The sequence below is a fragment of the Protopterus annectens genome, chromosome 2.part1 (assembly GCF_019279795.1).
Source record: "Protopterus annectens isolate FY-2018-M chromosome 2.part1, PAN1.0, whole genome shotgun sequence".
NCBI lineage: Eukaryota > Metazoa > Chordata > Ceratodontiformes > Protopteridae > Protopterus > Protopterus annectens.
In genome coordinates this window covers 1509125251-1509140352 of record NC_056729.1, presented here as the reverse complement: position 1 = coordinate 1509140352, position 15102 = coordinate 1509125251, and the positions used below count along the sequence as shown (strand labels likewise).

Here is a 15102-nt window from a genome sequence, read left to right as displayed (position 1 = left end):
CCTTCAGGGCAGTTAGCATAGCATTCACCCATGGACCTATGAACTAGTGCCAAAGTTTATAATTATATACTATCCACAGGATAGTGATTAGTTCTGAGTGAGATAGTGATTATCTGTAGGGAATATCCTTAGGTGTTTATCAGGTCTATATTATAGGAAGAGCATTTAGGTGATGGCTCTGCCCATAATTAGCACAGGGGCAATCCTACAGTAAATTTCCCCATTCCCAGCCATAGTTCCAGGTTACACTTGAATAGTGAAAGGGATAAACTTTATTTTACTTGGAGGGGGAATCTGTTCCAGAGTAGGCGGAATCTGTGAGAGATGTACCCATCTCTGCAAACCATTGTGTTTAAGCTACAGGAGAGGTCTAGGACACTAGAACGAGTATTTATGTTACCAGTTTATTTGTGCATGTGCAGCAGGTCCATTAGTATAGGGTCAGAGCATGTGTTATAATCCAGATACAGGTATCCTCTCAGCAGTCTGTAGGATACTGAATACAATAACAGTGATTTGAATTATTCTGTGCATGACTTATGTTTTAGGCCCTGTATTTATGAGAAACCTCTGTGGACTTTCAAACTATTGCATATCCCTTGCCAGATACATGCCACAGGGGGCAATCATATTTGACTGGCCTGATGAGAACAGAGAAAGGGGGGCAATGACATTACTGGACCTGGAGGATATGCCTTTGCTTATAAACTCCAAAGTACAGAAGGACTTTCTTACTGCTGTGGATACATGTTGGTTGAATGAAGGGTTACTGTCCACATATGTTCCCAAATCCAACACTACAGCATTGACTCTTAGGGACATATTTTTAATGTAGCAATTTCTCAGGGTACTAGTTTTCTCGAAAAAAACTTTTAGTCATCCACGGATGTTGTCAGCCAGAAACATATGGTATTTGCTTTTACTTCAGAGAAATAGATGCCAAACAGGAGAGCTCCCTACGAAGCCCTGTCGGACTCCACTGTTGACATGTCTTTTTGTGGAGGTAGTTTCCCTCATCCTGACTTCTTGAGGCCTATCTGTGAGCCAGCTGGCAATACAGTAGGTGATATAGGTGTTTATTCCCAGTTGGGTAAGTTTCTTCACTATGCCTGAGACAGTATGTACCATTCTGCCTTCACCCATTGCTTTGGTGACATTTTTAAAGAAGCCTTCCAGGTTGTGTAAGCAAGACCTGTCTTTGACAAACACAAACTGGGATGGATTCAGTGTTTAGAGGTTCCCTATGTCCTTCGAGATTACTTCCACGATGAGGTTTTCCATAGTCTTACAAATAAGGCTAATCACTAATTAGTCGGGTGATGGCTGGTCTTCCCTTGTGCTCAGGTATAAGTGTTGCTGTCCTCCATTCACTTAGTACAAGGTTAAACAGTGTTGTTGGGGGTGTAGATAAATCATGTTGCATGCTACTTAAGACATTGTCAGCTCCCACTGATGTAGAATTCCTGGCCTTTGACAGAGTGTTCAGGCATGAAAACAAGGGGTATCAGTTACTGGGATGTCTTGTGAATAACACAGGGTAAAAGAGGGCTGAAGTTGGAGCTGAATTTATCAGCTAGTGAGTTTACTACATCTTCAGCTTTAGCTTAGATGGTGCCATTCACAATCTACTCAGCACAGTGCTGCGTACAATTCTTGAGGTCGCAAACATATCTAAAAAGGCTTTATGGCTGTCCTTTGCATGGGTACCAATCTTTGCCTCAAACTTTTCCTCAAACCTGGCATCTTTGATGATGGATCTAGACCACTGTGGGTACTCTTCTGATATTTGGCTATAATCCTCTTCCTTTCACTGTAAAGCTTATTTATGTTGTGGTTCCACCAGGGAGGTTTGTTTTGAGGTTTGCCCTATGCTTGTTCTTACAGAGTAAAGTTGATTCTATGCAGTTGCTGACATGCAGGTACAAGTTAGTGGTGTAAGTTTCCACATAATTAGCACAGTTTAACAGATTTGGGGGGGTTTGAAACTTGACATGGTATCAATTAGAAACAGGAAGTTTGCCTTGGGGAAGTTTCTAAAGATACAAGGGGCTCCTGGTATTTTAGCTTTCAATTTTATTTCAAGGGAAACAGTTTTATGTTCCGACCTAAAGAATGAAAATGATAAGCAAGGAGTGGAGCATGACTCGCCCATATTATTAAAGGTCAAGAATATTCTGCTGCTAGTGGGTACTTTCACCAGTAGTTACAGAGCATTTGTATTAACAAGATCCAGAAATCTCTGTGCTTGTGCGCTAGCAGTGGTATAAGTCTCCCACTCTTTAGGTTGATAGTTAAAGTCACCCAGGAAAATGGTATTGAATATAATGCCGAGTGACTCCAGTTCTTGTAAGTGGATAATGAGTCTATCTAGGGTCACAGAGGAGTTCTATAATTGGCTATAATGTGGTCACATTATCGTTATATACAAGTTAGTTGAACGAATGACAAATCTACCATAAATATGACCAAGACGCAGACAAAACATAGATATGAGGGGACTTTGGTGAAAAATTACAGCAGAGAGGAACTGGTGATAGTTCTGAATTGAAAGACTTACAGGGAAAAAAAAGTTGTGTGTGTGTGTGTGTGTGTGTGTGTGTGTGTGTGTGTGTGTGTGTGTGTGTGTGTGTGTGTGTGTGTGTCTGTGTGTGTGTGTGAGTCTAAGTGTGTTCAGGTTTTATGTAATGTGCCTTTGCTTCTGGGTGCATGCAAAAGGTTGTGTCACTCTAATCTTCTGGATTTACTGGACATATGGAGCACCAAATGTTCTGTAATGTGTTGCCTGATGTACATTAAAAACTTAATGTATATAGGTAGACTTATAACAAGGTTTTAAAAAAGAAAATTCCATTACCTCTTTCACAGTTGTCCCCATGGTAGCCCTCTGGGCACTGTCTCGTGCATGCGCCACTGACACTATCACATGACAAACCAGACAGGCAGTTGCACTTGCTCTTGCAGTTAATGCCATAGTAGCCTCTGTCACACTCTTTGAGATAAAATAAAAAAAAAGTGTAATTAAATTGCACCAGTGTCTAAAATTCCTACATCATTCATTTTTACCATAAGTAAAAGGCCTTACTCATTGCATAAAAGTAAAAATAAAAAAACAAAAAAAAAATTCAAAGATTACTTCACCCTGAAAACAAAAACTTAACAGTTTAAGTCAAAGTCTGTATTTTAGAATATATACAGCTTCACATGGAGGGGAAAAGAAATATCTTCCAAATGAAAAATTAAAGTTGATAAAATCAACTGTTAATTCAGGTTGTATAACTTACACGTGTTATATATTTTATTAATGTCACAATTATTAATACTGTACTGCGTAAAACTAATAAAACTATTTAAGAATGTGGATCATGCTGGATTTGCTGACGGTGGGGCCTGGGGGTTATGTGGTCACCCTACCAGCAGTCAAGGCAAATCCTACCCATAAGTATAACTAGTATTGCCCACAGCATGTCATGGTTGACTGCTTAACTAAAAGACAACAGTTGAGCCATAACACTTGAACAAATTTTTACCCTGAAATAAGATAAAATGACTGGGGGAATGGCAAAAGGCACTGTTGTGTCTTTTCAGACATAAAACATTTAACTGTAATATTGATATTTTCAGAGTTTCCAAGACACAGATCTGCATTTTGTTTAAATACTTTCCGTTGATATGTTCATTTCTAATTGATTTAAACAAGATGCTTAGGGATTCAGATGACAACTAAACCAGAAAGGTAAAGAAAATTAAACTTTGTTTTATATCTTCAGGATTTGAAAATAGACAATAAAACTTCTAAATGTATGCTGCATCCTCAGGCAGCTTGACTTCTGAGTTCAATATTATTTTTACATGGACGTACTTAGGCAAGTTAGTTTATAAGAAAGCTAAACAAATAAGCATAAGCATACATAAAGTAGGATACATAAAACATAGTTTCAGCATTCAAGAAACATGATCAGATATTACAAGTAAAATTCTAATTATTTTAATACTTTTAAAAATAACTGCTAAGCTTTACAGATACAAACTTAACTGTAGTTTCTGATGCTTGCTCTATAAAGCACTGATCATTGAGATTTTTGTATCTATGGTGAAACACCGAACCTCGAAAAAACTGGGAAATAAAATATAAAAACTCACATCAAAATGCACACATTAATATACTCTTACAGTGTCCTACCATAAACATTGCAGGAGGACAGTGCCCCATCATTACCACTACATTGGAGCTGTGCTTCATGGTTTCAGTTTCTAAATTAACTAACATCAAGGTCACATAAACTCAAAGAAAAGGGAAAAGCAAAAAAAAAATTTGCTTGACTTCAGAGACAATACAAACCATACTTGTGAGAAAGCAATAGACAAAGCAAAGTAGTTCTAACAATCCAATACTTAGCTTATAAAGCTCTCTTTCTAAAAGTGGATGTATGTGTGTAGGTGTGTGTGAGATTCTGGGAGACAGGATTTGGCAAGAATGAACTGTAAACAGCTTGCCTGATACCATGGTCTGTGTTATCATAACAGCCCAAGTTCCCTAAAACAAGATAAATAGGATTACAGCTTAGTGCTAGCCCATGTGGGAGTTAATGACCTAAGGTGTTTTACCCAGAGGGACATGCAGAAAGACATAATGGAACTTACTATGAATGCATTAGAGGCTGCAAAGACACTGGTTTTGAGTAATATCCTGCCTTCACCAAGAAAGATACCTAGATAAAGATAGCTGGCTTTAACAGTTGTCAAATTTGTTGGCATCATTCTGAGGGAATCTAATATGTGTCGGCCTGTGATGAGATGGTAGATAAGACTTCCAGTTTTACCAGGGAACGCTTATACCAGTACTTCTCCATATAGGCTAAAGCTTTTGCTGCTTCAGTAGTGCCCTTTTTATGCAGAATCACCTTGCTGGATATGCCAACATAGCAAACTCATAGTCAGATTCAGACATCATACAGTGATGCTCAATGCAAGGAGTCTAAATAAAAGATGTCTGAATTTGAGGCACTCCTGCAACTCAAACACATTCATGTTTGTGTAGTTACTAAGGCATGGTTTCAGTGCAATGACAGCACTCTGTTTATACCATGGTGAAGCACTTATCATGCCTTTATCTCCTTTATCTGCAATCATCAGAAATATCATCTCACATCATATTTCCCACAAACCTAACATGAACCCCCTGAAAAGTCAAATTGCCATTAAGAAATCCAGCTACTACTTTATTGCTTAGCTACAGATCCCCATCAATATCCTACAAAGATCCAAGAAATAACCTTAACACCACTGTGGCATTAACTATGAAGTCAAAACTTTCTTGCTAGGTGGACTTCAATTACCAAAACACTCACAGTCACACTTACACCTATAATATCGATATACACAATATTTCCTAGACTTTATCAATATTAATGCACTACAATAAATTGCAAAACTACCCACTAAAGAATACATATCCTTGACCTGGTCCTGAACAACATAGCCTTCACTTATACCATACCCCACAACTTCTGATCCCTGGTTAAATATGACCACAAATTAGACATCTTCTCTGCCAAGCTTAGTAGTACCACCCCCACCCCCAACAAATGAGACTATCTTAAGGGACTTCTCCAGGGCAAACATACAGTGGATATAAAAAGTTTACACACCCCTGTTAAAATGCCAGGTTTTTGTGATATAAAAAATGAGACCACAATAAATCATTTCAAAACTTTTCCCACTTTTAATGTGACCTATAACTTGTACAATTCAATTGAAAAGAAAAAACAAATCTGCTGGGGGAAAAATATATAAAAAATAGAAAATGTACTATACGCTGGTTGCATAAGTCTGTGCACAAGAGATGCCCTCGCAATCTGACAGACTGGGAGCACTTTTGCAAGGAAGAGTGAGCAAATACTGCCAAGTCAAGATGTGCCATGCTGATAAGACTCCTACTCAAGAACAATGAATGCTGTAATTAAATCAAAAGTTGCTTCAACAAAGTATTAGTTTAAGGATGTGCACACACAGCAAAGTATTAGTTTAAGGGTGTGCACACATGCAACCAGTGTACTGTAAGTTTTTTTATTTTCTATATTTTTCCCCTAACAGATTTGTTTGTTTTTTAATTGAATTGTACAGGTTATAGGTCACATTAAAAGTGGGAAAAGTTTGGAAATGATTTATTGTGGTCTCATTTTTTTATATCACAAAAACCTGGCATTTTAACAGGGGTTGTAAACTTTTTATATCCACTGTATTTCAACTTGTGGAAGACTTACTCAAAAACTCCCAACAATCCTCTCCAAATGGATCCAACTGTGAGAGGCTACAACATTCATCTCCAACTTTTACACCAGCATCTAAACAGTTGAATAGAAAATGCATGATCTCTCTGCAGAAATATAATGGTAAATCCCTTGGAAAGCCTTTCTTGTGGCATGCCTGTATTAATAAATTGCATACAAATAAGAAAAATAATGAAAGGCTTTAAGAAATCTCCATTCTTCTACCTCAAAACCACACTGAAACATGCCAGCAAGGAACAAGAGTCTTTTAGAGCATGTAAGGAAAGTACAAATCTTTCCTCAGTTATACCAGGAAATTTAGGAGTGATGTCCAGCTGTCAGCTTATACATAATAATATTACACAATCTTATCTCAAGGAAATAGCCATTATGTTAGCAGATAAATTTAGTGCTAATTTTACCCAACCAAATCACATCATAGCTGCTGAAAATTTGTTTTCCCTGAAATAACAATGGAACAAGTCTGAGAATAGGTTCATAAATTAGTACTAGGCTAACTGCCCTCATTAGCGATTTTAAGCCTAACCAATTACCCTGATTGAAAATCAAATACTGCACTTTGTCTCTATAAGTAAATACCTTAGCCATTATGCCAATCTCCCACCAAGAATCCCTGACAAAGTTTAAAAATAATTCTGCCATGGGGACCAGACAATATATCAGGCTAAATGTTCATCAGTGTCAAAGATGTACTAGACATGCCTTTACATAGTTTATTCAATGTTTGCCTTTCAAAAGAGTTTGTGCTTGATGTGTGGAGACCAGCCATTGTGACTTCTCTGTAAAATGTCAGCCCCTCTACAGACATAGGTAGTTATAAGTCCATCAATCTAATCAGCTTTATATTCAAAGCCATGGAACACATCATAGAAGAATTTATTTATGTGGACATAAGCAACTTAACTGACCAAGGCCCCAAGCAATCTGGTTTTGTGAAGGGCAGGTCCTGTCTGTAGAACCTACAAAGCTTCTTTGAAAAGGTTACAGAGGCTGTGTAGAGTGGTGACTCAGTGGAAGCTGCTTATCTGGACCTGGTTAAGGCTTATGACACTATGCCCTATACTGGTGCTACTGTAAACTTAGACAAATTTAATTTAACCCCCTATTTTTCTGCTGGAATACAAATGAGATATCCAACAGATTGAAAATAAAGAAAGCTGCTGCTACCCTCTTGAAACCTAACATTGTAACTAGTAGGGTGCTAAAGGTGCTGGACACTTTCCTGTTTGGCATTTATTCTGCAGATATCCCAAGCTAATATCCCAGAACTATAACTGACCATGTTTGCTGATAATTGAAAGCTAGGAACTGCTATTCACTCATCCACTGATTGTAAACAGCTCCAGCAAGAGCTAGAATAGGTACACACAAAAAGTACAGCATAGTAGTGCTCTGCAAAAAAGCTGCTCCTACCTCATATATTATAAGTGATTCTCTTCTTCATACAGACACTGGGTACTTAGGTGGACAATACTTTCAAAGTGTAAAACAAATCACCATCAGAAAAAACAAGTAGTTTTTATTACAACAAGCAGAGCTTTCGGTCAAACATCCTTCTTCAATGCTAAAAACTACTTGATTTTTCTGACAGTGATTTGTTTTACATCAGAAAATTGCTTTTCTTCAATTTATCTTGTATCAGCTTGTAGTAAGTTAAATACTTTCAAAGTGGACAGCACTCTCCCATTTGACCATCACATTTCCATCACTGTCAGGAAATCCTTCTACACTTTTCCATCACTGTCAGGAAATCCTTCTGTCTGGCCCTATTAACTTCCAAGGGAACACATTCAAGATTCAAAGAGGTCATCCAATCACTACATTCTTCCTTTATCAGGTCCATCATCAAACACAATGTCCCTTTGGCACATACAAATCTAAGCATATTGCTCCAGAATAAAAGACCCAAAGATTTCTAATCAAGAAAATTGAAGGTCTTAAATCCTTCAAATATACTGAAAGATTAGCACAACACTTCTTACTCTCAGTAGCTTGCCTGCTGCTCTGAGATAACCTGTGTCTTGCTTTTTAAGCCATGAAAGACCCAGTCCTATCTGACTTCACATTTCTTGGGAAAACCAGTGTCTCAACCAACTCCTGCATTAGGAAACTAAATTTGAGCTACAACAGAATGGCATTAAATATACTGATCCCAAGGATATTGCCAATATCCTGGCAGATCGATTTAGTGCCAACTTCAACCCCCTCTCACCCCCTAAAGGGCCCATTTCAATACCAAAACATTGCCAAACTCTGGTAATCACAGCCACAAAGGTAGAAACTGCACTCGCCAAAGCTAAGAATACAGCATCCATGGGACCAGATGACATCTCGGGCTGTGTACTACATGAACTACAAAATGAACTGGCACCTCACCTAAGTGTCATGTTTAATCATAGCCTCACCTCAGGCTTCATGCCCACTGAGTGGTGCACAGCTACAGTTATTCCACTCCACAAGGGGGGATCCACCTTGGATCCCGGGAACTACCGTTCCATCAGTCTGATGAGCCTGTCTGTAAGGGCATGGAACGCATTATCATGGAACTTATAAACAAAGACATTGGCAACCTTCAAACACTGGACCCCACCCAGTTTGGGTTCGGGAAGGGCCAATCTTGTCTCCTGAACTTGACTGACTTCTTCGAATCAGTCTCCAGAGCTGTGGACGAAGGTAAGGCGGTCCAGACGGCCTATCTGGACCTCACCAAGGCCTTCAACACCATCCCCCACTCTAGAATCATAGATAAACTTACTAAGCTGGGCATAAATCCCTACGTCACTCGATGGGTTGCCAACTGGCTTACTGACAGAACCCAGACTGTAAAAGTAGCCGACTCCAAATCCAGCACCAGACAAGTGACAAGTGGAGTTCCTCAGGGTTCAGTCCTGGGACCGCTCTTGTTTGGCATCTACTTCTCTGAAGTACAGGCCAACATTAAGGGACTCTGGCTAACAAAGTTCACAGATGACTGCAAACTGGGAGCCATTATTGAATCCCCCAAATGATGTGGATATTCTACAAAAGGGCCTTACAGAAACAGATGCTTGGTGCCAGAGCCATGGGCTCAAGCTTAATGCCAAAAAATGTATAGTTATCCCCTTTGGAAAAAAAAATCTACCCGTGAATTACCACATAGGTGGCAGTACACTAAACATCGAAAGTGCGATGAAAGACTTAGGGACACAGGTGGACAGTGGTATCACCTTCGATAACCACATTGCCACAACAGTCAGGAAATCCTTCTATGTGGCACACCTCATCACTAAGGGATTTTCATCCAGAAAAAAGGAGGTCATTGTCCCACTGTACTCATCCCTCATTAGACTCATTATAGAGTATAACGCCCCATTTGGTATGTACCTCACAAGACATCTGCAACAGCTGGAAAGGCCACAGAAATACCTAACTAAAAGAATCACAGGCCTAAGGCAGACGCCATATGCTGACCGTCTAAAAAAACTCCAGCTATACTCTGTGGCATATCATCTACTCTGCTTAACATATAAGGCCATGTCAAACCCTGAGCTGTTGGACATGCTCCACTTAAAGAAATCCCAACCCCTCAGAGCCACACGCTCCAGGGATCTAAACCTTGTCATCACAAAAACAAAACATGCTGGAGTGATAGTTTCCTGACTCAGAGACACCCCATACTCTGGAATAGACTGCCCATACATGTCAAGCAGAGCGCCTCCTTGGCCCTTTTCAAAAGGAACCTCGACAATTGGATGGGAGATAGGAAATTCACCCCAGGGATCATGTCAGTCGCCCTGTTAGACAGGGGTCCAGGGAAGTAAATATTGTGGGAAGAAATATCCAGGGAATTGTTATGGCTAGGCTTGTATAGGCCCTAGGTCAAATAGCCTAGTACCAACCTATGAACCTATACCAACAAATTAAAAAGCCTCACTGAACAGTGAGGTTCCTAGGTCAAACAAAAGTACTACTTTGGCTACTTTTGTCTTGAAGAGCAGATGGGTAGACAAAAATTTACACCAAGATTATCGTGCATGTCCTTGTTCAATTTGGGATATAGGCACTTTAAGTGCTCAGAAAGAGTGGTAAGTACTTTTAAGCTTGTTTACTTAAAGGTGTATATGACTAGGCATCTTATGGACCATGTGATTGCTTGCCTAGTAGGTTCATGGGTGGGTACTAGGCTATCTGCCCAAAGGCATTTATAAGCCTAGCCAGAATGTGTTGGCTTTCGCTGCCCCCTTAGATTAGTTCCCTGTGCCTCTGTCCAGCAGAGCCACTGAAGTGATCCCCGAGGTAAACTTTCTGTTTCCCATCCACTCTTCAAGGTTTCTTTTGAAGAGTGTTAGTGAGGAGCTCTGCCTAATGTAGATTGGGATCTTGTTCCAAAGCATGGGAAGTCTCTGGGACAGGAATCTATCCCTCCAGCACGTCCTATTTATTGTTGTGGTGAGGTTTAGATCCCTAGAGCATGTGGCTAGAGGGTATAAAGTTTTCTTTAGGTGGAGCATGTCCATCAATTCTGGGTTGGACATGGCCTTGTATGTCAGGCAGAGATCACCTCTGAGTAGGCGGTATGCAACCGAGTACAACTGTAGTTTCTTCAGTTGAGCTGCATAGGGCATCTGTTTAAGGCCATTGATCCTCTTGGTGAGGTACTTCTGTGGTCTTTCCAGCTGTTGCAGGTGTCTTGTAAGATACATCCCAAATGGGTCGTTGTACTCTAAGATAGGTCTGATGAGTAGAGGGGCACAATGACCTCTTTTGATCTGGATGTGAACCTTTTTGTGATTAGGTGGGCCACGTAGAAGGATTTTCTAACCACTTTGACAATGTAATTATCAAAGGTGAGATTACTATCTACTTGGGTCCCCATATCCCATATTACGTCTTCAGTATTTAGGGGACTACCACCTATGTGGTAGTTTGTGGGTACTTTGTTTTTTCCAAAGGGGATGACTATGCACTTTTTGGCATTTAGCTTGAGGCCATGATTTTGACATCAGGTATCCATCTCAGTGAGACCCTTTTGGAGGATGTCTGTGTCAGCCGGAGAGTCAATTATAGGCCCTAGTTTGCAGTCGTCTGTGAACTTGGTCAGCCATAGTCCTCCTGTGCTTGCCTGTACATCTGAGAAGTATATGCCAAACAGGAGGGGTCCTAGGACTGAGCCCTGGGGAACGCCACTTGTAACTGATTTAGAGTTGGACCTAGCTCCTGCAACTCTCACCATGTGGGTTCTGTCCGTGAGCCAGTTGGCAACCCATCGTGTGATGTAGGGGTTTATGTTCAGGCTGGTGAGCTTGTCTATAATACCAGAATGGGGAATGGTGTCAAAGGCCTTAGCAAGTTCTAAGTAGGCTATGTGTACCACCTTTCCCTTGTCTATAGCCTTGGTAACTGTCTCAAAGAAGTCCACCAGGTTTAGGAGGCATGATCTGCCCTTAACGAAGCTAAACTGGGTGGGATCCAGTGTTTGGAGGTTCTCAATGTCTCTGTTAATGAGTTCCATGATGATGCGCTCCATAGCCTTGCAGACCAAGCTAGTCAAGCTTATAGGGCGATAGTTTCTGGGGTCTGTTGTGGCTCCACCTTTGTGGAGCGGAATAACTGTTGCTGTGCACCACTCTATGGGTATTTAGCCTGTGGAGAGGCTGAGTTTGAATAGTGTATTTAGGTGAGGGGTTAGTTCATCTTTGAGCTCGTATAGGACGCAGCCTGGGACACCGTCCGGTTCCATTGATGCTGTGTTTTTGGCTTTGGAGAGGGCTGTTTTAACCTGGGTGTCTGTGATTTCAGGGACTCTACATTCTTCTGGTATGGTTATGGGCCCTTTTGGGGGTGAGAGGGGGGTGAAGTTTGTGCTGAACCTGTCTGCCAGGATGTTGGTGATGTGGTCGGTTCAGTGTATTTTGTGCCATTCTGCACTAACTCAGAGCAGATCTGAGCATTGCCACTTAGATTCTTGACATAGCTAAAGAATGCCTTGTGGTTATCTTTGGAGTCCTTTGTAATTTTTCTTTCAAAGCTCGACTTGGATGATTTTATGAGGGATCATAATTTCTTGTTGATACTGGTCAGGGATGTCTTCCCTTCTTGGGATTTTACTCTTTTCTGTACTAGTTTCCTCCTTCTATTGTTAAGCTTGTTTATGGCAGGAGTCCACCAGACTGGTTTCCTTTTCTTGGAGGAGTGAGTCTTGGTTTTGCTTGGGATGGCACGATCTATGCATTCTTGCAGCTGCCCATAGAATGCATTAGTAAAGGATTTTGCAGCTTGGACAGTGTTATCCTTCAGCATGGGGTCTTTGAAACTTTCCACCTTGGTCTTAAGTAACATAAAGTTTGCTTTTGAAAAGTTTTTCACGGTGGCTTTCTTGTCCAGGGGTGGAGGCGGAATATGGATATCCAAAGTGATATGTTTATGGTCAGATCTAACCAGCAAGGGGTTGACATCTGGTGTGGAACACCAGTCGCCCATGTTGGTGATGACCAGGTCTAATATGTTGTCACCTCTGGTGGGAGTGTTGTCCAGTTGAACCAGGGTGTTTGAGTTTATAAATTCTAGGAAAAGTTGGGCAAGGGAGTTAGTACTTGAGTAGTTCTCCCAGTTAATGTTTTGGTAATTGAAATTACCCAATATTAGGGTGTTTGGTAGGACCTTTATGTTTCCCAGTGTTTCCAGAAATGCAGAATGGGGGTCCTGGGACATGGTGGGTGATCTGTAGCAAGCTACAATTTGAATTGCAGTTTTGCCCATTGTTAGTTGCACGTGGATGATCTCTGAAGCATCGTGCTGTGCCACTAACCTGGAGGTGTGGGTATCCTTGATGAATATGGATATGCCCCCACCTTTTGTATTTCAGTTTGGGTTCTGTGGCTGAAATGTATGGTATGAGTTGTAGCCTGGTAGTGCTGGTGTGCTCTCTGGAGCCTTAAATCAGGTTTCTGTTACTGCACATATACTGATTTTCTCCACACTGAGGAATGCCTCGAGTGTGTGCATTTTGAGGTTTAGACTTCTGGCATTGAGTAGCATTACCCTCAGTTTTTTGTTACTTGTGCTATTTACGGCGGTGGGTTTGTCTTTTGAGCCTTGCCTAAAAAAGGCACTATGGGGGTGACAAGAGCCTTGGCCAGTATTCGAAAGCCTAAGGGTGACAGGTGCAAGCCGTCTCTAGCGAAGCAGTGTGGCTTGTCGAGCATGTCATCCCAGGTGGACAGACAATGGATCCCCTTTGAATGACATCAGAAACTTAACCAATAGTTGAAATCGAGAATTTTTTCTTTATACCGTGGTATCATTCTTGGTGAGGGCAGGACGCTACTCAGGGTCAGGGTCATACTGACAATCCCAAAGAAAACCTCTGCAAGTAAGGCGTCTGCAAGGTCCTAAACCACAATGTAGAACAAATATATGATCAGCAGACCGTGGAGACCAAATTAAAATAAAGTGTATCAAACAGACTGGTTTCGGCTTGTATACTACAAAGCCTTTATCAATGTGAAAAAAAAAAACAAAAAAATACACCCCATTTATAGTGTGTCATCAATCCAAAGGCCAATCAAAGATGTTCATTTAACCCAGGTGCAAAAAACCTCCTAGTTTAATTATCCATTTTTTATCCTTAACACTGAGCAATTCATGCCACCCAGATTTATTTTGTTGCAAACCAATGATTTTATCTATAATTGTAAATTGGAAGCATGCTGTCTTGTGAGTTAAAGTGTGTTTATAAAGAGCGTTAGTGTCACGCTGGTTCCTAATTTCACTCATATGCTCAGATATTCTATGTCTCACAGCCCTGGATGTTTGTCCAACATAAAAGGCTGAACACTGACACGTTGCTAAATAAACAACCCATTCTGAACTACAACTGGCGAAAAAAGGAATCTCGAATACTATGCTAGTATTCTTACTACTAAAGCACGTGGTTTTCAGCATTCTACAACAATGCCTACAGTGCCCACATGGAAGGCTCCACTTAACAAACACCCCTTCAATGGTAATTTGTTTTTTCTCCCGAAGTATAGGATAACTTTGTTTATAATGATTGAAATATGATGCAAAATTTCTCCCATTCTATATGAGAAACAGCACCTACCCCCAAGGAATTCTGATAATTTATTTTCTGCCATAAGAATATTCCAATTCCGACAAACACTATCAATAAGTGCCCCTGTGTTCCGCCCATATGTCGTCACAAACCTAAGTTTTGCTGTGGTGTCAGAATCCTTCTGTTTATATTGTAAGAGTTCATCCCTGTTCATCTCATTAACCACATTCAATGCTTGTGTAATGTGTCCTGTTGGATAACCCCTTTCCTTAAACCTGTTAGTTAGGTCATCTCGGAAATGCAAATATGAATCTTCGGCTAAGCATATACATTTTGCCCTCATATACTGTGATTTATGGATGTTTTATTTAATTTTTTATTTAATTTTTAGTCATGAGTTTCAGCATCAGTAACCAAGACGCATCTGCATTTCAAATCCTCTGAAGTCCTCCATCAACTATCTGAGATACACCAACACTGGATGAAAGAAACTCACTTGCAAAATGTTACACAACTAATTTTCTGGGAAGAAACAGTATGAGGTTGTAGGTGGATACTTCCTGGTTACAAATTTTGTAATTGCACTGCCAGGTGGTCAAAACCCAGCACTGCATACTAGCACACAAGAAGACCTAGGTTTCTGTTGAAAAAATATCCTAAGATTATACACATTGATAAAAAAACATAACAACCATACCTCCCAACCGCACCGAATTACTCATTTTTTACAGAGTTTTGGGGTTCAAATGAAGGGGTGTCACGATTCCCGAGTGGCAC

The 15102-nt window shown here is 40.5% G+C and overlaps 1 protein-coding gene across 1 annotated transcript in view; it reads right to left on the bottom strand.

Annotated features, from left to right (window-relative positions):
* Positions 1-15102, bottom strand: part of MEGF6 (multiple EGF like domains 6) — a 2184612-nt gene that overhangs the window by 1193850 nt on the left and 975660 nt on the right. Inside the window, exon 14 of the mRNA XM_044062967.1 lies at positions 2855-2989. Coding sequence (XP_043918902.1) covers positions 2855-2989 — 135 coding nt within the window. The remainder of the gene's footprint in view (positions 1-2854; positions 2990-15102) is intronic.